The following is a 23,757-nucleotide window of genomic DNA, read 5'->3' on the forward strand; positions in this document are numbered from 1 at the left end:
AAATATTAGTGCTTGGATACTAAATAAATCTCAATATATTGATCTTTCCCTGGATCTAGCCATTTTTTATCCATACTCGCCTAGTGCCCTTCTTCAGCCTAAATTATCCCTTCTAGCAGTGAATTATCGAAACCATATTTTGTTTGCAGATACTTACAGAACCTGGATTTCTATTAATAAATGTTGTGGTAGTAACCCATACAGCACCCAATTTATTCCATTATGGGGAAATCCCCCTTTTTCACCATCACAAACGAACCTTTGGTTCAAGATTTGGCAATCTAAAGGGCTAGATGTATCGTGTAAGGTTTTTGACCCAGGTGGCTACTTACCTTCTTTTGATTATATCAGTCAGCGTTCTCTACTGCCGAACACTCATGTGTTTATGTATCTCCAGATGCGCCATTTTTTAACAGCGATAAAAGCTCCCTCACCATACATAGCCAGTCAGATTATCACTCTTTCACAGGTTAATTCTCTAGATATGCTATTTAACTTTCTTATACATAAGATTTATAAAGTGAAGTATTTGTATCGATTACTTCTTAGCTCTGTTACACATGTGCAATGGGATTTACTACTGGCTAAATGGAAAACAGATATTCCTTCGCTGATTGATATTTCTGAAATGACAGTCATATTCCTTTTCATTAAAAGTATTAACCTTTGCTCATCTACAAGAAGTTCACATTCGCACTCTACATAGAACGTATATTACCTCACATCAGAGAAGACATATGGTCATGGAAGAACAAGGTCACTGTTATAAATGTGGCACTGCTATAGTAGATTTCTCACATTGTATGTGGGACTGTTTCAAACTTAGACAATTTTGGTATAAAGTCGTACATTTTATTAATAATATGTTTGATCTGCAGTTGAGTCCAGACCAAAAGGCATGTTTAGGGATAAGTTTTTCAGCGTGGTCCCTGGGTAAGGATAAGAAACGTATTCTTCCTCTCTTGATTACCGTTGTTACTGCGAGTAAAAAATGTATATTAATTGATTGGACGAAGAAAACTGCTCCTCGTGTTGCAGAAGTCAAAAATAGACTTCTACAGTTTTTATATATAAAGCGCTACGGAATTTGCTGCGCTATATAAGAAACTGTTAATAAACAAATAAATAAATAATTATTATGAGAGGAAGTATGCAAGTTTCGACTTCTATCCAGGAGTTAGAAGGTTTAATCTTAAATGGGTCCCATTTATTGATGCCTTGGAAATGGAAACCCAACTGCATATCTATAAAGCTTTTGAAAATTTCAGTCCTTTACCTTTCTAACTGAAATGTAAAGACCGTCTTTAGAAGTGAAATGATGAGCTTTGATATTTGTTGAATCGTGTAGACCCCCCCTCTTTTCTATGTCTGTTCCCCTGCCCCTCTTTCCCCACTCCTCAATCATTTTACGTGCCTTGTAGTTTCTGTTTTAATATTGCAGTACTTATTTGCATTGATTTCCATGGTCTATGGTACTATATGTTTCCATTTATGAAAAAAGGAACATGTTGTTTTTTTTTTTGGGGGGGGGGGGGGGGGGGTTGATTTTCTTTAACCTGCAGATTCTATTTTTCAGTCCAAAGTTCCTTGGGGATAGTGGTGCCCATCCGATCACTACTGACTCGTTTGATTTCATGATCACAACTTTGAAGAAACTGAGTTTTCATGACATGACATATCCATTTATTTATCCCCCCCTTTTATGCTTGGGGGATGTTTTACTGTGATATCTCATTGTATATTTAATTTTGTCTGTATTAAAAAATTTCAATAAATACATTTGGGAAAAAAAATTACTGTCAAATCTCTATTCGAGTATATCTAGATCTCCCCTCACTCAGCTCTGTCCTAGACCCTCTAGTCTATGCTAATAGCCTTGTCTCGCATTACTGTTTGGCTTTCTACAATTTCTGTCTTTTCGTCACTTCTAACTCAATATTTCAATAATATTCCCACACGGCAACAGAATCTTCCTCTTTATTTTTGTTGACACTCCTCAAATCACTGCCTAAATGTCATCTTTGGCGGACAGTGGTCCTTTTTGTCCACATCCAGGGCCTGATTCAGAGTAGGACAGATCTCTGTTCACAGGCGCAAGTGGCGAGTTTCCAAATACAGTGAAAGCTCAGGTGTCAATTTACGCATTTTTGCATATGTTCGTACTATTCAGAGATGGAAAAAAATTTGTTGGATCAATAGGGTGATTCAGGGAGGGAACAATTCGTAACCACCCTGGCTGGAGTGTCATGTCATGCATATGGGGCTGATGCAAGTGCAGAAACTAATGATAACACCTGCAGCAGCTGGCATAAAATCGATGGGTGCAGGCTTTCCATTTGCAAATGCACGTACGCCCACATTAGTCCTAGGGATTCTCACATTAGCAGGTAGTAAATAAGGCTTATGTGGCTTACCGCAACTACAGCCACTTTGCGTGCAAATCATACTCACAAGCTGATACAAACATCTAAGAAACATATCCAGAATGCGCACTTATCTCACAGAGGATTTTAATGCATGCACTCATGATCTCACTAACTTTCAAAAATCTCCTTCCCCTAACTAGACTCTGACCCTTGCAATCAATCTGAATGCAGCAGCTAACTGCAAATGTTCCTGCATTCCGTTCCTCTACTGCTGCGACACACTCTGTCACTCCTTACATTTTTTGCCTGCAATTTACCGAACATAAAACACTCTTTATATAATTTAGAAAGCAATTAACAAAACTGCAATAACAAAGGACCCTTTTGTTAATTTGATCTCTCTGCTTAGCCCAAGATCTGCATCTCTTCTTTATAGCATTACCTATTCCCATTCCTTTAAACAGGACTTTTTCGGGCTGCACTCGGTGGAATATGCTCCCTCACGCTATAAGACTTTCCCCTAGCTGTTCTACCCCATTACCACGACTCTACACCCCTCACTGAAATGAAACATTCTCTTCCTACATACACTCAAACTCCTCAGATCTCAAACCAACATTTCTGCGTGACCCACTAATCACTATAATCTTGTTAGACCATTACATAATATGTGGCACCTAACCTCATGTTACCATCTCCTGCTGTCCTACAGATGATATCATTTTTAAGTAGGCCACCTTTCCTATTAGGTGGGGAATTCAATTAGCAGTGGCTAATTGATACCCTAGGGGTTATCCAATTAGCCCCGAAAGCTGGTACTATCAGGGATCTTTTATTTAAATCCCAGATAAAAGACTTGTTTTCTCAGCCGCAAAACACACAGATCCGGGAACTTATCACGTATCCTAAAGAAAGTGCTGGAATTGGATTGACCCCAAAAAATATTTTTTCTTATATCTGCTGAAAAAGATCTTTAATTAGTGAAACGCGTTAGTATCAAGGACCTGCCTTATCTCCATTCACCTGAAAACATGCTGGACCACCTTTGGAGATCATTGACACCCTGGTGATCTAATTCGGATGCATGAGCAAAAACTGTGTAAAGTTGCAGGTGTTTCCCTTCCATTGTGGCTAGACAGAGGGTATATTTACCACTGAATTTACACTTAACACATGACGCACCATCCTCTCATCAGCTGGCATACCGGTGGTACACGGTATGTGGCTGCGGGCACTCTATGGCGGAGTCTGCTGCAGGACTCCACAGTATATGATTGAGCTTACCTTTATCGTGTTGGCACACACGTGCAGGCCATCTCAATATACCAGATGGCCTCATTCCGTGGTCCAATACAGTGCCCCCCGAAAAGGGTATAATTGGAGATTACAGCAATTCTGAAGGGGTTTACATTCTGTTTCGTGCACATGGACATTATAAAATTTCTCACATGTGAAATACCTGCTCTGTTTATTGGACATATTTCCTCATTATAGGAAAAAATATTATCTGACATTATTCTTCTACATATGTGTGAGTCACTTAAATATTTCTATATTCACCATTTTTATAAATTTTATACATCTAATGCAATGAAGAGTTATATATGTTATTTTGTTTATATAATTGATGTATTATTAAATTGTAATACCATTTACAGCTCATTTGCAGTACACTTTGTCACATTTATTTAGCCATGGCATAATGAATAACTATTAGCACTTCACTAACCTCCTATTTTATATGCTCTAGAGAATTAGCGATTATCCTTAATTAAATTTCCCATTGTTCTTTACCGGGTGTGTGATCACGAACTCGCCCTGATGCTTGCTGCTTTGGATTGTATTCATTTATATATACATACATACAAATATATTTTATTTATTATATTTGCACCTGAATACAGTCATTCATAGTTTAAACATGTTGTGATTGGTTTACATTACATATGTACTACTTGCCCCACGGCATCAAACACCCTTTGCAGACTGTGGCACACTGCACATAGGGAAAGCTACTGTTTTAGTGCTTCACAGCTTTTGTGACTTGGCTTGTTCAGGTCTCACGTGGACAATTTACACAGAACTTCATAAAACGCTGCATTTTAGATTTGTGAGGGAAAGGGATGGAGCGCTCAGCGGGTCTGTCCAACCTCACTTTATGGCCTAGCTTCTAGTTTACACAGGTGGAAACATCCAGTGGTTGTTGGACAGCACTTTGCTGGTGCACTCACACAGGTGAATTACCCAGGGAGACGAAGTAAACCCCAGCCAAGTGTACAAAAGTAATGTCAAACAGACATGAAAAGTACATAAACAGTTTAATGAGGGGAAATAAAATGTTAAAATTACAATATGACAAGATACGAAACATGGTATGTTTCTTTTGGAATACTATACAGATTTTCTTGATATTTTAAAATATGGACCCATTATTCAAAGGAACTAGAGTCGGTCTTAAAAGTTGGCCTTACCTTGAAAAGTCAGCACACAGTCACAAGTTGAATCTGCAGCATAATTTTCAGGCATGGGAGACCACAGAAAAGTATAGTAGTCTCGGGCAGTGCTCCATCCAACCTGAAGGTATAATAGTGTTAGAAAACAAATATTTAAGGAAATTTTACAGGAGACCAAGCTTAGCACACGTTATTTATGGATAGAGCATAAAAGCATAAAGTTAGCAATTATAAGAAAGTAATATTTTATCTTTGGGTGTCCATGAGGAGAACCACATGACGCAGTTAAAATTGGATTCCTGCGTTCTGTCCTTCCATTAGTACAGGATAGAAACTCCTGCAAATACTGTACCTCCTCCTGTGCACAGTGCAGGACTAATGTAGTGCCAATACACACAAACACCTACCTCCCCCCACCCAGACTAGATCTTTCTAAAAAAAAGTATGCCTGTTAATTCTTCATTTAAGACATCCCTGTGCATAGCTCTTCCGTATACCAGAAAAAAAAGCGACTCCGCAAACCTGGATTAAAATCGCCGGGGTGACCCAATTGGTTTATGTATGCTTTATGCAAATTACCCAAACTATAACAATGACAAAGAGAGCAATCTTTTTTTTTTTTTTCACTTAGACTTGCATGTGCCTGTCACGCAAGTATACTTGATGGAGGTGCTGGATTTAAAAAATTATAAAGGAGACTTAATTATACAGTATAGTATAGTAAAAGACACAAGGTGAACATGAAAGGCATAATTAATACAATGGGGTGAATCCAATTTGGTTGCCTATTATAAAAATAAGATTTTACTTACCGATAAATCTATTTCTCGTAGTCCGTAGTGGATGCTGGGGACTCCGTCAGGACCATGGGGAATAGCGGCTCCGCAGGAGACAGGGCACAAAAAGTAAGCTTTTAGGATCACATGGTGTGTACTGGCTCCTCCCCCTATGACCCTCCTCCAAGCCTCAGTTAGGTACTGTGCCCGGACGAGCGTACACAATAAGGAAGGATCTTGAATCCCGGGTAAGACTCATACCAGCCACACCAATCACACCGTACAACCTGTGATTTGAACCCAGTTAACAGTATGATAACAACGAAGGAGCCTCTGAAAAGATGGCCCACAACAATAACAACCCGATTTTTGTAACAATAATTATGTACAAGTAATGCAGACAATCCGCACTTGGGATGGGCGCCCAGCATCCACTACGGACTACGAGAAATAGATTTATCGGTAAGTAAAATCTTATTTTCTCTAACGTCCTAGTGGATGCTGGGGACTCCGTCAGGACCATGGGGATTATACCAAAGCTCCCAAACGGGCGGGAGAGTGCGGATGACTCTGCAGCACCGAATGAGAGAAACTCCAGGTCCTCCTCAGCCAGGGTATCAAATTTGTAGAATTTTACAAACGTGTTCCCCCCTGACCACGTAGCTGCTCGGCAAAGTTGTAAAGCCGAGACCCCTCGGGCAGCCGCCCAAGATGAGCCGACCTTCCTTGTGGAATGGGCATTTACAGATTTTGGCTGTGGCAGGCCTGCCACAGAATGTGCAAGCTGAATTGTACTACAAATCCAACGAGCAATAGTCTGCTTAGAAGCAGGAGCACCCAGCTTTTTGGGTGCATACAATATAAACAGCAAGTCAGACTTTCTGACTCCAGCCGTCCTGGAATTATATATATATATATATATATATATATATATATATATATATATATATATATATATATATATATATATATATATATATATATTTTCAGGGCCCTGACAAACGTCTAGCAACTTGGAGTCCTCCAAGTCCCTAGTAGCCGCAGGCACCACAATAGGTTGTTTCAGGTGAAACGCTGACACCACCTTAGGAAGAAACTGGGGACAAGTCCGCAGTTCTGCCCTGTCCGAATGGAAAATCAAATATGGGCTTTTGTAAGACAAAGCCGCCAATTCTGACAATCGCCTGGCCGAGGCCAGGGCCAACAGCATGGTCACTTTCCATGTGAGATATTTCAAATCCACAGATTTGAGCGGTTCAAACCAATATGATTTGAGGAATCCCAACACTACGTTGAGATCCCACGGTGCCACTGGAGGCACAAAAGGGGCTGTATATGCAATACTCCCTTGACAAACGTCTGGACTTCAGGAACCGAAGCCAATTCTTTCTGGAAGAAAATCTACAGGGCCGAAACTTGAACCTTAATGGACCCCAATTTGAGGCTCATAGACACTCCTGTTTGCAGGAAGTGCAGAAATCGACCTAGTTGAAATTTCTTCGTGGGGCCTTCCTGGCCTCACCCACGCAACATATTTTCACCACATGTGGTGATAACGTTGTGCGGTCACCTCCTTCCTGGCTTTGACCAGGGTAGGTATGACCTCTTCCGAAATGCCTTTTCCCTTAGGATCCGGCGTTCAACCGCCATGCCGTCAAACGCAGCCGCGGTAAGTCTTGGAACAGACATGGTACTTGCTGAAGCAAGTCCCTTCTTAGCTCCCGAGGCCATTAGTCCTCTGTGAGCATCTCTTGAAGTTCCGGGTACCAAGTCCCTCTTGGCCAATCCGGAGCCACGAGTATAGTTCTTACTCCTCTACGTCTAATAATTCTCAATACCTTGGTTATGAGAAGCAGAGGAGGGAACACATACACCGACTGTTACACCCACGGTGTTACCAGGACGTCCACAGCTATCGCCTGAAGGTCTCGTGACCTGGTGCAATACCTGTCCCGTTTTTTGTTCGGGCGGGACGCCATCATGTCCACCTTTGGTCTTTCCCAACGGTTCACAATCATGCGGAAAACTTCCCGATGAAGTTCCCACTCTCCCGGGTGGAGGTCGTGCCTGCTGAGGAAGTCTGCTTCCCAGTCGTCCACTCCCGGAATGAACACTGCTGACAGTGCTATCACATGATTTTCCACCTAGCAAAAAATCCTTGCAGTTTTGCCACTGCCCTCCTGCTTCTTGTGCCGCCCTTTCTGTTTACGTGGGCGACTGCCGTGATGTTATCCCACTGGATCAATACCGGCTGACCTTGAAGCAGAGGTCTTGCTAAGCTTAGAGCATTATAAATTTGCTCTTAGCTCCAGTATATTTATGTGGAGAGAATTCTCCAGACTTGATCACACTCCCTGGAAATTTTTTCCCTGTGTGACTGCTCCCCAGCCTCTCAGGCTGGCCTCCGTGGTCACCAGCATCCAATCCTGAATGCCGAATCGGCGGCCCTCTAGAAGATGAGCACTCTGTAATCACCACAGGAGAGACACCCTTGCCCTTGGATATAGGGTTATCCGCTGATGCATCTGAAGATGCGATCCGGACCATTTGTCCAGCAGATCCCACTGAAGAGTTCTTGCGTGAAATCTGCCGAATGGAATCGCTTCGTAATAAGCCACCATTTTTACCAGGACTCTTGTGCAATGATGCACTGACACTTTTCCTGGTTTTAGGAGGATCCCGATTAGCTCGGATAACTCCCTGGCTTTCTCCTCTGGGAGAAACACCTTTTTCTGGACTGTGTCCAGAATCATCCCTAGGACCAGCAGACGTGTCGTCGGAACAACTGCGGTTTTGGAATATTTAGAATCCACCCGTGCTGTCGTAGAACTACTTGAGATAGTGCTACTCCGACCTCCAACTGTTCTCTGGACCTTGTTCTTATCAGGAGGTCGTCCATTTTCTTTGAAGACGAATCCTCATTTCGGTCATTACCTTGGTAAGGACCCGGGGTGCCTTGGACAATCCAACGGCATCGTCTGAAACTGATAGTGACAGTTCTGTACCACGAACCTGAGGTACCCTTGGTGAGAAAGGCAAATTTTGGGACATGGAGGTAAGCATCCCTGATGTCCCGGGACACCATATAGTCCCCTTCTTCCCGGTTCGCTATCACTGCTCTGAGTGACTGCATCTGGATTTGAACCTTTGTAAGTGTTCAAATATTTCAGATTTAGAATAGGTCTCACCTAGCCTTCTGGCTTCAGTACCACCATATAGTGTGGAATAATACCCCTTTCCTTGTTGTAGGAGGGGTAATTTTATTATCACCTGCTGGGAATACAGCTTGTGAATTGTTTTCAATACTGCCTCCCTGTCGGAGGGAGACATTGGTACAGCAGACTACAGGAACCTGCGAGGGGGAAACGTCTCGACATTCCAATCTGTACCCCTTGGATACTACTTGTAGGATCCAGGGGTCCTGTACGGTCCCAGCGTCATGCTGAGAACTTGGTAGAAGCGGTGGAGAGCTTCTGTTCCTGGGAATGGGCTGCCTGCTGCAGTCTTCTTCCCTTTCCTCTATCCCTGGGCAGATATGACTCTTATAGGGACGAAAGGACTGAGGCTGAAAAGACGGTGTCTTTTTCTGCAGAGATGTGACTTAGGGTAAACAACGGTGGATTTTCCAGCAGTTGCCGTGGCCACCAGGTCCCATGGACCGACCCCAAATAATTCCTCCCCTTTATACGGCAATACATCTTTGTGCCGTTTGGAATCTGCATCACCTGACCACTGTCGTGTCCATAAACATCTTCTTGCAGATATGGACATCGCATTTACTCTTGATGCCAGAGTGCAAATATCCCTCTGCGCATCTCGCATATATAGAAATGCATCCTTTAAATGCTCTATAGTCAATAAAATACTGTCCCTGTCAAGGGTATCAATATTTTTAGTCAGGGAATCCGACCAAGCCACCTCAGCTCTGCACATCCAGGCTGAGGCGATCGCTGGTCGCAGTATAACACCAGCATGTGTGTGTATACTTTTTAGGATATTTTCCAGCCTCCTATCAGCTGGCTCCTTAAGTACGGCCCTATCTGTAGATGGTACCGCCACTTGTTCTGATAAGCATGTGAGCGCCTTATCCACCCTAAGGGGTGTTTCCCAACGCGCCCTAACTTCTGGCGGGAAAGGGTATACCGCCAATAATTTTCTATCGGGGGAAACCCACGCATCATCACACACTTCATTTAATTTATCTGATTCAGGAAAAACTACAGGTAGTTTTTTCACATCCCACATAATACCCTTTTTTGTGGTACTTGTAGTATCAGAAATATGTAACACCTCCTTCATTGCCCTTAACGTGTGGCCCTAAAGGAAAATACGTTTGTTTCTTCACCGTCGACACTGAAATCAGTGTCCGTGTCTGGGTCTGTGTCGACTGACTGAGGTAAATGGGCGTTTTACAGCCCCTGACGGTGTTTGAGACGCCTGGACAGGTACTAATTTGTTCGCCGGCCGTCTCATGTCGTCAACCGGCTTGCAGCGTGTTGACATTATCACGTAATTCCATAAATAAGCCATCCATTCCGGTGTCGACTCCCTAGAGAGTGACATCACCATTACAGGCAATTTGCTCCGCCTCCTCACCAACATTTTCCTCATACATGTCGACACACACGTACCGACATACAGCACACACATAGGGAATGCTCTGATAAAGGACAGGACCCACTAGCCCTTTGGGGAGACAGAGGGAGAGTTTGCCAGCACACACCAAAACGCTATAATTATACAGGGACAACCTTTATATAAGTGTTCCTCCCTTATAGCATTTTAATATATATTCATATCGCCAAATCAGTGTCCCCCCTCTCTGTTTTAACCCTGTTTCTGTAGTGCAGTGCAGGGGAGAGCATGGGAGCCTTCCCACCAGCATTTCTGTGAGGGAAAATGGCGCTGTGTGCTGAGGAGAATAGGCCCCGCCCCCTTTTCGGCGGGCTTCTTCTCCGGAGTCTGTGATATCTGGCAGGGGTTAAATATATCCATATAGCCTCAAGGGCTATATGTGATGTATTTTTCGCCATACAGGTATTATACATTGCTGCCCAGGGCGCCCCCCCCCGCGCCCTGCACCCTCCGTGACCGCTGTGTGAAGTGTGCTGACAACAATGGCGCACAGCTGCAGTGCTGTGCGCTACCTGATGAAGACTGAAAGTCTTCTGCCGCCTGGTTCCGGACCTCTTCAATCTTCAGCATCTGCAAGGGGGGTCGGCGGCGCGGCTCCGGGACGAACCCCAGGGCGAGACCTGTGTTCCGACTCCCTCTGGAGCTAATGGTGTCCAGTAGCCTAAGAAGCCAATCCATCCTGCACGCAGGTGAGTTCCCTTCTCTCCCCTAAGTCCCTCGATGCAGTGAGCCTGTTGCCAGCAGGACTCACTGAAAATAAAGAACCTAAAAACTTTTTCTAAGCAACTCTTTAAGAGAGCCACCTAGATTGCACCCTGCTCGGACGGGCACAAAAACCTAACTGAGGCTTGGAGGAGGGTCATAGGGGGAGGAGCCAGTACACACCATGTGATCCTAAAAGCTTACTTTTTGTGCCCTGTCTCCTGCGGAGCCGCTATTCCCCATGGTCCTGACGGAGTCCCCAGCATCCACTAGGACGTTAGAGAAAACAAAAAAAAATTCTCTTCCGAAAACACACAGGTTCAGTGAAACCTGTGTGTTTTCAAGGGGCGGTTTCCTTGGATTTGGCTTCGCCTGCCTGAGGCAGGTGAAACAAAATCCCAAATAAGGCGTGGCTCAAGCCGGCTTATCGGGACTGATAGGATAGCCTCCGGCGAGATAATTAGCCTTGGTAAATAACCACGTCTAATTGGATACCTCCAAATGTATTTTATTTTTAAACACCTGAATACGTATACAATATACAGCACAAGCACAGTCAGCTGCATCCCTGTTATTAAATCCAAACACTAATTGTTTAAGATAAACCCCCCCCGCCCTCTTGAAGCCTAACCGCAATCCCCCAACCCCGCGGCCTGACCTCACACCCACGCAACCTAACCCTTGCCCGCAGACTATCCATAACCCTCCCGGGGGCCAGCATTCAGAGTAGTGTCGGGATTCTGGAGTTAGTATTTCGACTGCCAGAATAAGTCGCAATCGAGCACGCACAAATAATTTAATTGCTCCCCAATATTCCTAAATTCTGTTTATTTCTAATGTGTTAGAAAATGAGTGGGCTAATGAAAATCATTTTTAATGTATTTACTGAGTACATTCTTGTATTTCACATTCTTTTCTTGGAATATAATTTATATTATTTAATTTTTGTCCTCTGTTGTTTTTTTTACCACCAAAAAGCATACTTTTCTTAAGCTTCAAACCTACGTTAAGAATAACAAATGTATTTCTTAAGTCCATGTTCCTTTAAATAAAACAAAGATTAAGGTTGCATCCTGGACCGAAAACATGGAGATTTGAGTTCACACACACACACACACACACACACACACACACACACACACACACACACACTAACCTGCACTAAGTGGGCTATTCAGCCATATGGACACAGTTAAATAGGAACCCTACATCATGGATAACCAGAAAGCACTGCATCTTTCAGAGAAAGCGCAGACCAGACCTCACACAGTACTCCAAAATTGGGAGAGATTATCTCTTGGTCCCTAGAAAGTCAAAGGTACAAGCTGGGGAGTCTTGGTACCAACACATATCATACCATGGATAGGAGTACTTTCCCTTTTAAATATATGCCTCCAGAAATAGGGCAGTATTCCAGTGGTTTTCAAACTTTTTTGAATCACAGCGCCCTAGAATATCAGAATTTATTTCACGGCATCCCTAGGCCAAAAATGTCTTACTGAGAAATTTAGAAAGAAATATTACATTAAGTAGATCGCGTTTATATGTCATCCTTAGGGTCAGTTGTTTGGTGAGGAACAAGATTTGCTTCTGTTTGGCCACATATTTTATGACCGGCAGCCACCAGCACTGGTTTTGTCTATTAAATTGACCATGAATAATTTGAATTGGTCCTGGACCACCAACCCAGGGCACCCCTGCAAGTGTCCCGAGGCACCCCAGGGAGCCACGGCACACAGTTTGGGAACCTATGCAGTATTCAATTGAAGTCGGAACTGCCGTCTTGTCGGAATGACAGCAGTTTCCGACTTTTTTAGGTCGAAAACTGTTCCGACCTATTCAATTGGGCTGCCGTTTTCACGATAGGTGGGCAATTCAGACTTGTTGGAAAACACGTGGATCGGCGGAATAGCCGCGGATCACGTATTTTGTCGGAATTGCGGCCAAATCCGACAGGTTTTAGCCCCGTTTCCGACAATGTCAATCCGACTTAAAAAACAAAAAAAACAAAAAAAAGTCGGATTGCCATTGTTGGGAACGGCCAAATCCTGTAGGATTTGGCTGCAAATTGACAACTGCATGGTTGGATCCTTTCCGTCGGAAAAGGTTTCGACAAGCATTGAATACACCCCATAGAGTGCTACTAGCACATCAGATTACTCAGACTGTTAACAGCCGATCAATCAAGCCTCAGTTGTTCAGATCAGAAAAGAGATTGTCAATTCAACTTCACACCATTCTTGACATTAAAGTTGTCCCCAATGTCAGACTAAAAATCAGATTGGAGGACCTAATAGAGTTTGAATTAACAATTTGTGGATAATGCCACTTTACAAGACACCATTGTCAAACTGCTCCAGAAGGATTGATAAATGGATCCCTTCCTTGCACACTCATCAGTAAAGTGCAAAAACATTTTGTTTTTTAAAAAGGCAGTGTATCTGGTCTCACAGATATAATACGTAGGGTGCTATATTTTCTGCGTTACTGGGGTAGAAGACCAGATTTATCCTGCTGTAGCATCACCAGCACTGCATACCCGTACAGATGGAGCAAAACAATGTAAAGCTCAATTCATGGAGGATACCCTTTCAGTGTTCTGGTCAATGGAGTAGATTCCTTCTGACATGAAGATCTCTTCCAAGCTTGTGCTTCTATTCACAAGGCCCAGATCTTCCTAGTTCAAGTCCCTGACTGGGGAGAAAATTAATGTTGGCCACCATATTAGGTGGATCTACAAGTTGATAATTAGACATGATTTAAAGGTTCCAAATCCCAGAAAGACACTTCTTCGTTACCTTCAGGGCCGACACGTGCACTGAAGATGAAAATATTGTTATTTTAATATTACAGCTGAAGGACTCTCTCAGATTGCATGGGTGGTGTATTTTTCAACAGAGGCCATCATAGAAACTGCCCTTTGGTATAATTACAGTTATTTGTATGTAAACAATTTACATTTTGAACAAGTGAAAGCTTCCTTATTCGCTGACCTTAGTCTTCCTACGTTTGATGCTAATACAGTAAAACGGTTACTTTCTCCTTTCACAACAGAGAGGGGAAGGAACACTTCTACAATGACAACGATAGATCTAAATTTACCTTTTACAATATAACTGAGCTATATCCCCAGTTTTCATAATGATAAAATTGACTGATCCCTCCCATCTGGAACCTTAAGCACTTTTCACCTACATTAGAATCTCAATGCCTGGAATAGATCATAGAGGTGCTCCAACTACTGGTGTATCTCTCTCGATTGAGCATTGATACAATACTGTATGCAAAGATAGCAACAAATGGAACGCTCTCCTTGCCACCATCAAACCATTCCAATAAAGTCAGCTTGTTTATCAGAGATGGCCAGAAGAATACTTTACACAGAATACAAAGCCACTTGCCTTCTACTTAACACAAACATCCATCATTCTTTTATTAAAAACGGAAAAGGACTACTGGCATAAATAGAAACTATGGGGGTAATTCCAAGTTGATCGCAGCAGGAATTTTGTTAGCAGTTGGGCAAAACCATGTGCACTGCAGGGGAGGCAGATTTAAATGTGCAGAGAGAGTTAGATTTGGGTGTGGTGTGTTCAATCTGCAATCTAATTTGCAGTGTAAAAATAAAGCAGCCAGTATTTACCCTGCACAGAAACAAAATAACCCACCCAAATCTAACTCTCTTTGCAAATGTTATATCTGCCTCCCCTGCAGTGCACATGGTTTTGCCCAACAGCTAACAAAATTCCTGCTGCGATCAACTTGGAATTACCCCCTATATGCAATAATGCCCATTTGGTTAGACTGCTCATTCCCTATCTATAGTGTGCAACTATACCATTCTCTTTGTTAAGGTTATGTATTGATGGGTCTTCACCCAATTCATAGTATATCACCGCACAACAGGGCTGCTGTTGTCACCACTTATGTTTATATGATGAACTAACATTTCATCCCATTTTATCAGATCTATTCCTGACAAAACCATAGCCCAGAACAGTTGCTTTATTGCAGATTACATGCAGCTCTTTGTTGCTAAACGGCATGTGCCTCCAACATGAACACAGCTACTATACCAGTTTGGCATGATTACCAGCCTATAAAATAAGAGAAAATAAATGTGAAGCTATGAACCTCATTATTCCTACTCCATAGCTGGGACGATAGAAGTTCTCTTAGTTGGAAAACAGCGCATATTAAATACCTGTGGGTTTTCATACTGACATTGCTTGTAAATTGGCAGACGTAATTATGTCCCTTTGATGAATCAGCAGCAGAGGCTTGCCAGCCTGGAAATTACTGCATAGCTTGTGGGTAGTTACAATTAATGTTATGAAACTTCGATTCTGGTCATGGTTACTTTATTTATTTCAGGTCATTCCATCTGAGGTACCTAACATAGTCATTAAAAGGTAAGAAGGGAAAAACACAGTGCCACAAAATACACTCTGTCCACCCTATACCAGAAATACCTATATATCTACCTATACAAGCACCTGTCCTGGCCTCTACGTATGTGGCTACCCATGTGAAAAGCAGCAGCCCCCCCAGAGACTGACGGAACGAAAAACACTTTGATACACTCAAGGATTAAGATGATCATCACAACAGGCTTTAGATATTTTGAAAAGGGACACATGGTGTATCATGCCTATTTATCAAATGCTCTTTGTCTATTTTTCTCTGTAATGCTTGTTACACCTACCCATATTGGGGATTTGGGGGGGGGGGGGGGGGGGTATTTTGTTATACAGGTTGAGTATCCCATATCCACATATTCCGAAATACGGAATATTCCGAAATACAGAATTTTTTTAGTGAGACTGAGTTAGTGAAACCTTTGTTTTCTGATGGCACAATGTACACAAACTTTGTTTAATACACAAAGTTACTAAAAATATTGTATTAAATGACCCTCAGGCTGTGTGTATAAGGTGTATATGGAACATAAATGAATTGTGTGAATGTAGACACACTTTGTTTAATGCATAAAGTTATTAAAAATATTGGGTAAAATTACCTTCAGGCTGTGTATATAAGGTGTATATTAAACATAAATGCATTCTGTGCTTAGACTTAGGTCCCATCACCATGATATCTTATTATGGTATGCAATTATTCCAAAATACGGAAAAATCCGATATCCAAAATACTTCTGGTCCCAAGCATTTTGGATATGGGATACTCAACCTGTATAGCATTGTATAATGGTAACAAATAAATAAACCTCAGCTGGTAAGCAAACGGACTAATTAAAAAACTTAACTGAAAAAGTCAAGTGCTTCATTTCTGCTATGCCCAAAGGGCCAGCAGTCTATAAACATCATAAGTGTACCTTTTATAAACCATTACCATTACATAAAGGAAAATTTAACACAAAACATGTTGTTAGAAATGTGATAAATGTTTGGAGGTTAAAAGAGCGAGTGGACCCTTAAGGCTTTACATGTAGTGTAAAAAAATAAAAGCACAAACAATAGCATTATTCATATCATTATGGTAACATAATAAAGTAATGCATGGATTTGATTATGGATAAAAATGCTACACATCATTTTTTCCCTGTCACTGCATTATATGGGGCAGACGTACAAGGGCCTGTCACATCTGCTAAAGTGCATCCCAGTGAGTCAGTTAAGAAACTATACACAAAATTAACACCAGCAGTATGACTAAATCGGAGGGTTGCCATATCCAGACCTATATAACCAAGTAGATGAATACCAAAGACTTTCAACACATTTTACTATCTTCAGTCAAACTAAAATAGCTTGGTGCTTATGCTGTAGAGTACACCAGTAGTGACAAGGAGCCTTCAGACTAGGTGCCACCTGGCAAGAAAATATTACACCTCCATGGAAGTATCAGATCACATTACGGGTAAAGTCCAGCAGCGAGCGTGCGTATGTATGTATGTATGTATGTATGTATGTATGTATGTATGTATGTATGTATGTATGTATGTATGTATGTATGTATGTATACATATACATACATCTACACACACATATATATACATATATATATATATATATATATATATGTGTGTATATAGGATGAACAGCGCCAAAAAAATGCTGTAGATAAAAATTTTTCACAGTATGTCAATTACAAGTGTACCCCAAAAGAACAACTAGTCACTAAAAGCCACTCCCCTTTTTTCTGTATATGGGGCGTCTGCTAGATCTTAGGTAAAGCCCGCACTTGTACGTGTGCCGGATAGATAAAAATTGGAAGAGCGAATAAGAACAGAGCGACCATAGGTGGTAGATATTCTAAGTGACTTTAAAAAGATTTTTCTTAGAAAACAAAACGGGGTTTATTGCACAGAACGTTTTAAGACAATTGCACATAAAAAGACAGCAAACAGACAAAAAATAAGAATTTACTTACCGATAATTCTATTTCTCATAGTCCGTAGTGGATGCTGGGGACTCCGAAAGGACCATGGGGAATAGCGGCTCCGCAGGAGACTGGGCACAAAGTAAAAGCTTTAGGACTAGCTGGTGTGCACTGGCTCCTCCCCCTATGACCCTCCTCCAAGCCTCAGTTAGGATACTGTGCCCGGACGAGCGTACACAATAAGGAAGGATTTTGAATCCCGGGTAAGACTCATACCAGCCACACCAATCACACCGTACAACTTGTGATCTGAACCCAGTTAACAGCATGATAACAGAGGAGCCTCTAGAAAAGATGGCTCACTACAGCAATAACCCGATTTTTGTAACAATAACTATGTACAAGTAATGCAGACAAACCGCACTTGGGATGGGCGCCCAGCATCCACTACGGACTATGAGAAATAGAATTATCGGTAAGTAAATTCTTATTTTCTCTAACGTCCTAGTGGATGCTGGGGACTCCGAAAGGACCATGGGGATTATACCAAAGCTCCCAAACGGGCGGGAGAGTGCGGATGACTCTGCAGCACCGAATGAGAGAACTCCAGGTCCTCCTCAGCCAGGGTATCAAATTTGTAGAATTTAGCAAACGTGTTTGCCCCTGACCAAGTAGCTGCTCGGCAAAGTTGTAAAGCCGAGACCCCTCGGGCAGCCGCCCAAGATGAGCCCACTTTCCGTGTGGAATGGGCTTTTACAGATTTTGGCTGTGGCAGGCCTGCCACAGAATGTGCAAGCTGAATTGTACTACAAATCCAACGAGCAATCGTCTGCTTAGAAGCAGGAGCACCCAGCTTGTTGGGTGCATACAGGATAAACAGCGAATCAGATTTTCTGACTCCAGCCGTCCTGGAAACATATATTTTCAGGGCCCTGACTACGTCCAGCAACTTGGAATCCTCCAAGTCCCTAGTAGCCGCAGGCACCACAATAGGCTGGTTTAAGTGAAATGCTGAAACCACCTTAGGAAGAAATTGAGGACGAGTCCTCAATTCTGCCCTGTCCGTATGAAAAATTAGGTAAGGGCTTTTATAGGATAAAGCCGCCAATTCTGAGACACGCCTGGCTGAAGCCAGGGCTAACAGCATTACCACTCTCCATGTGAGATATTTTAAGTCCACAGTGGTGAGTGGTTCAAACCAATGTGATTTTAGGAATCCCAAAACTACATTGAGATCCCAAGGTGCCACTGGAGGCACAAAAGGAGGCTGTATATGCAGTACTCCCTTGACAAACGTCTGAACTTCAGGAACAGAAGCCAGTTCTTTTTGGAAGAATATTGACGGGGCCGAAATTTGAACCTTAATGGACCCTAATTTGAGGCCCATAGACAGTCCTGTTTGCAGGAAATGCAGGAAACGACCCAGTTGAAATTCCTCTGTAGGCGCCTTCCTGGCCTCGCACCACGCAACATATTTACGCCAAATACGGTGATAATGTTGTATGGTTACATCCTTCCTGGCTTTGATCAGGGTAGGGATGACTTCATCCGGAATGCCTTTTTCCTTCAGGATCCGGCGTTCAACCACCATGCCGTCAAACGCAGCCGCGGTAAGTCTTGGAACAGACATGGTCCCTGCTGGAGCAGGTCCTTTCTTAGAGGTAGAGGCCACGGGTCTTCCGTGAGCATCTCTTGAATTTCCGGGTACCAAGTCCTTCTTGGCCAATCCGGAGCCACGAGTATAGTCTTTACTCCTCTCCTTCTTATGATTCTCAGTACTTTTGGTATGAGAGGAAGAGGAGGGAACACATACACTGACTGGTACACCCACGGTGTTACCAGAGCGTCCACAGCTATTGCCTGAGGGTCCCTTGACCTGGCGCAATATCGGTCCAGTTTTTTGTTGAGGCGGGACGCCATCATGTCCACCTTTGGTTTTTCCCAACGGTTCACAATCATGTGGAAGACTTCTGGGTGAAGTCCCCACTCCCCCGGGTGAAGATCGTGTCTGCTGAGGAAGTCTGCTTCCCAGTTGTCCACTCCCGGAATGAACACTGCTGACAGTGCTATCACATGATTCTCCGCCCAGCGAAGAATCCTTGCCACTTCCATCATTGCCCTCCTGCTTCTTGTGCCGCCCTGTCTGTTTACGTGGGCGACTGCCGTGATGTTGTCCGACTGGATCAACACCGGCTGACCCTGAAGCAGAGGTCTTGCCTGACTTAGGGCATTGTAAATGGCCCTTCGTTCCAGGGTATTTATGTGAAGTGACGTTTCCATGCTTGACCACAAGCCCTGGAAATTTCTTCCCTGTGTGACTGCTCCCCAGCCTCTCAGGCTGGCATCCGTGGTCACCAGGACCCAATCCTGAATGCCGAATCTGCGGCCCTCTAGGAGATGAGCACTCTGTAACCACCACAGGAGAGACACCCTTGTCCTTGGAGACAGGGTTATCCGCTGATGCATTTGAAGATGCGATCCGGACCATTTGTCCAGCAGATCCCACTGAAAAGTTCTTGCGTGGAATCTGCCGAATGGAATCGCTTCGTAAGAAGCCACCATCTTTCCCAGGACCCTTGTGCATTGATGTACTGACACTTGGCCTGGTCTTAGGAGGTTCCTGACTAGGTCGGATAACTCCTTGGCTTTCTCCTCCGGGAGAAACACCTTTTTCTGTACTGTGTCCAGAATCATCCCTAGGAACAGCAGACGTGTCGTCGGAATCAGCTGCGATTTTGGAATATTTAGAATCCATCCGTGCTGTCGTAGTACTACTTGAGATAGTGCTACTCCGACCTCTAACTGTTCTCTGGACCTTGCCCTTATCAGGAGATCGTCCAAGTAAGGGATAATTAAGACGCCTTTTCTTCGAAGAAGAATCATCATTTCGGCCATTACCTTGGTAAAGACCCGGGGTGCCGTGGACAATCCAAACGGCAGCGTCTGAAACTGATAGTGACAGTTCTGTACCACAAACCTGAGGTACCCTTGGTGAGAAGGGCAAATTGGGACATGGAGGTAAGCATCCTTGATGTCCAGAGACACCATATAGTCCCCTTCTTCCAGGTTCGCTATCACTGCTCTGAGTGACTCCATCTTGAACTTGAACCTTTTTATGTAAGTGTTCAAGGATTTCAGATTTAAAATGGGTCTCACCGAGCCGTCCGGCTTCGGTACCACAAACAGCGTGGAATAATACCCCTTTCCCTGTTGTAGGAGGGGTACCTTGATTATCACCTGCTGGGAATACAGCTTGTGAATGGCTTCCAATACCGCCTCCCTGTCGGGGGGAGACGTTGGTAAAGCAGACTTCAGGAACCGGCGAGGGGGAGACGTCTCGAATTCCAATTTGTACCCCTGAGATATTACCTGCAGGATCCAGGGGTCCACTTGCGAGTGAGCCCACTGCGCGCTGAAATTCTTGAGACGGGCCCCCACCGTGCCTGAGTCCGCTTGTAAGGCCCCAGCGTCATGCTGAGGACTTGGCAGAAGCGGGGGAGGGCTTCTGTTCGTGGGAAGAGGCTGTTTGCTACAGTCTTTTTCCCCTTCCTCTGCCCCGGGGCAGATATGAGTGGCCTTTTGCCCGCTTGCCCTTATGGGGACGAAAGGACTGAGCCTGAAAAGACGGTATCTTTTTCTGCTGCGAGGTGACTTGGGGTAAAAAGGTGGATTTTTCCAGCCGTTGCCGTGGCCACCAGGTCCGATAGACCGACCCCAAATAACTCCTCCCCTTTATACGGCAATACTTCCATATGCCGTTTGGAATCCGCATCCCCTGACCACTGTCGCGTCCATAATCCTCTTCTGGCAGAAATGGACATCGCACTTACTCTTGATGCCAGAGTGCAAATATCCCTCTGTGCATCTCGCATATATAGAAATGCATCCTTTAAATGCTCTATAGTCAATAATATATTGTCCCTGTCCAGGGTATCAATATTTTCAGTCAGGGAATCCGACCAAGCCACCCCAGCACTGCACATCCAGGCTGAGGCGATTGCTGGTCGCAGTATAATACCAGTATGTGTGTATATACTTTTAAGGATATTTTCCAGCTTCCTATCAGCTGGTTCCTTGAGGGCGGCCGTATCAGGAGACGGTAACGCCACTTGTTTTGATAAGCGTGTGAGCGCCTTATCTACGCTAGGGGGTGTTTCCCAACGCGCCCTAACCTCTGGCGGGAAAGGGTATAATGCCAATAATTTTTTAGAAATTAGCAGTTTTTTATCGGGGGAAACCCACGCTTCATCACACACCTCATTTAATTCATCTGATTCAGGAAAAACTACGGGTAGTTTTTTCACACCCCACATAATACCCTTTTTTGTGGTACTTGTAGTATCAGAAATGTTCAAAACCTCCTTCATTGCCGTGATCATGTAACGTGTGGCCCTACTGGAAAATACGTTTGTTTCCTCACCGTCGACACTGGAGTCAGTGTCCGTGTCAGTGTCTGTATCGACCTGAGGTAACGGGCGTTTTATAGCCCCTGACGGTGTTTGAAACGCCTGTACAGGTATTAACTGATTTGCCGGCTGTCTCATGTCGTCAACAGTCTTTTGTAAAGTGCCGACACTATCACGTAATTCTTTCCATAAGACCATCCAGTCAGGTGTCGACTCCCTAGGGGGTGACATCACTAACACAGGCAATTGCTCCGCCTCCACACCATTTTCCTCCTCATACATGTCGACACAGCGTACCGACACACAGCACACACACAGGGAATGCTCTGATAGAGGACAGGACCCCACTAGCCCTTTGGGGAGACAGAGGGAGAGTTTGCCAGCACACACCAGAGCGCTATATATATACAGGGATAACCTTATATAAGTGTTTTTCCCTAATATAGCTGCTGTATATATTAATATGCCAATTTAGTGCCCCCCCCCTCTCTTGTTTTACCCTGTTTCTGTAGTGCAGGACTGCAGGGGAGAGTCAGGGAGCCTTCCTCCAACGGAGCTGTGAGGAAAAAATGGCGCTTGTGTGCTGAGGAGATAGGCTCCGCCCCTTTTTCGGCGGCCTTTCTCCCGCTTTTTTGTGGAAAACTGGCAGGGGTTAAATACATCCATATAGCTCAGGAGCTATATGTGATGTATTTTTAGCCATTTAAGGTATTTTCATTGCGTCCCAGGGCGCCCCCCCCCCAGCGCCCTGCACCCTCAGTGACCGGAGTGTGAAGTGTGCTGAGAGCAATGGCGCACAGCTGCGGTGCTGTGCGCTACCTTATTGAAGACAGGACGTCTTCTGCCGCCGATTTTCCGGACCTCTTCACTCTTCTGGCTCTGTAAGGGGGCCGGCGGCGCGGCTCCGGGACCCATCCATGGCTGGGCCTGTGATCGTCCCTCTGGAGCTAATGTCCAGTAGCCTAAGAAGCCCAATCCACTCTGCACGCAGGTGAGTTCGCTTCTTCTCCCCTTAGTCCCTCGATGCAGTGAGCCTGTTGCCAGCAGGTCTCACTGAAAATAAAAAAATAAGAATTTACTTACCGATAATTCTATTTCTCGTAGTCCGTAGTGGATGCTGGGGACTCCGTCAGGACCATGGGGATTAGCGGCTCCGCAGGAGACAGGGCACAAAATTAAAAGTTTGACCACTAGGTGGTGTGCACTGGCTCCTCCCCCTATGACCCTCCTCCAAGCCTCAGTTAGGATACTGTGCCCGGACGAGCGTACACAATAAGGAAGGATTTTGAATCCCGGGTAAGACTCATACCAGCCACACCAATCACACTGTACAACTTGAGATCTGAACCCAGTTAACAGCATGATAACAGAGGAGCCTCTGAAAAGATGGCTTCCAACAATAATAACCCGATTTTTGTAACAATAACTATGTACAAGTATTGCAGACAATCCGCACTTGGGATGGGCGCCCAGCATCCACTACGGACTACGAGAAATAGAATTATCGGTAAGTAAATTCTTATTTTCTCTGACGTCCTAAGTGGATGCTGGGGACTCCGTCAGGACCATGGGGATTAAACCAAAGCTCCCAAACGGGCGGGAGAGTGCGGATGACTCTGCAGCACCGAATGAGAGAACTCCAGGTCCTCCTTAGCCAGGGTATCAAATTTGTAGAATTTTACAAACGTGTTCTCCCCTGACCACGTAGCTGCTCGGCAGAGTTGTAATGCCGAGACCCCTCGGGCAGCCGCCCAAGGTGAGCCCACCTTCCTTGTGGAGTGGGCATTTACAGATTTTGGCTGTGGCAGGCCTGCCACAGAATGCGCAAGTTGAATTGTGCTACAAATCCAACGAGCAATCGTCTGCTTAGACGCAGGAACACCCAGCTTGTTGGGTGCATACAGTATAAACAGCGAGTCAGACTTTCTGACTCCAGCCGTCCTTGAAATATATATATATATTTTTAAGGCTCTGACAACGTCGAACAACTTGGAGTCCTCCAAGTCGCTAGAAGCCGCAGGCACCACAATAGGTTGGTTCAGGTGAAACGCTGATACCACCTTAGGGAGAAACGGAG

At 44.1% G+C, this 23,757-nt stretch overlaps 1 protein-coding gene across 3 annotated transcripts in view; it reads right to left on the reverse strand.

The window, feature by feature from the left end:
* Positions 1–23,757, reverse strand: part of TAX1BP1 (Tax1 binding protein 1) — a 384,787-nt gene that overhangs the window by 218,913 nt on the left and 142,117 nt on the right. For all 3 annotated transcript variants that reach the window (XM_063921979.1, XM_063921980.1, XM_063921981.1), the window contains one exon: positions 4,838–4,940. In XM_063921979.1, coding sequence (XP_063778049.1) covers positions 4,838–4,940 — 103 coding nt within the window. The remainder of the gene's footprint in view (positions 1–4,837; positions 4,941–23,757) is intronic.

Source organism: Pseudophryne corroboree, chromosome 5 (genome assembly GCF_028390025.1).
Source record: "Pseudophryne corroboree isolate aPseCor3 chromosome 5, aPseCor3.hap2, whole genome shotgun sequence".
Lineage (NCBI taxonomy): Eukaryota > Metazoa > Chordata > Amphibia > Anura > Myobatrachidae > Pseudophryne > Pseudophryne corroboree.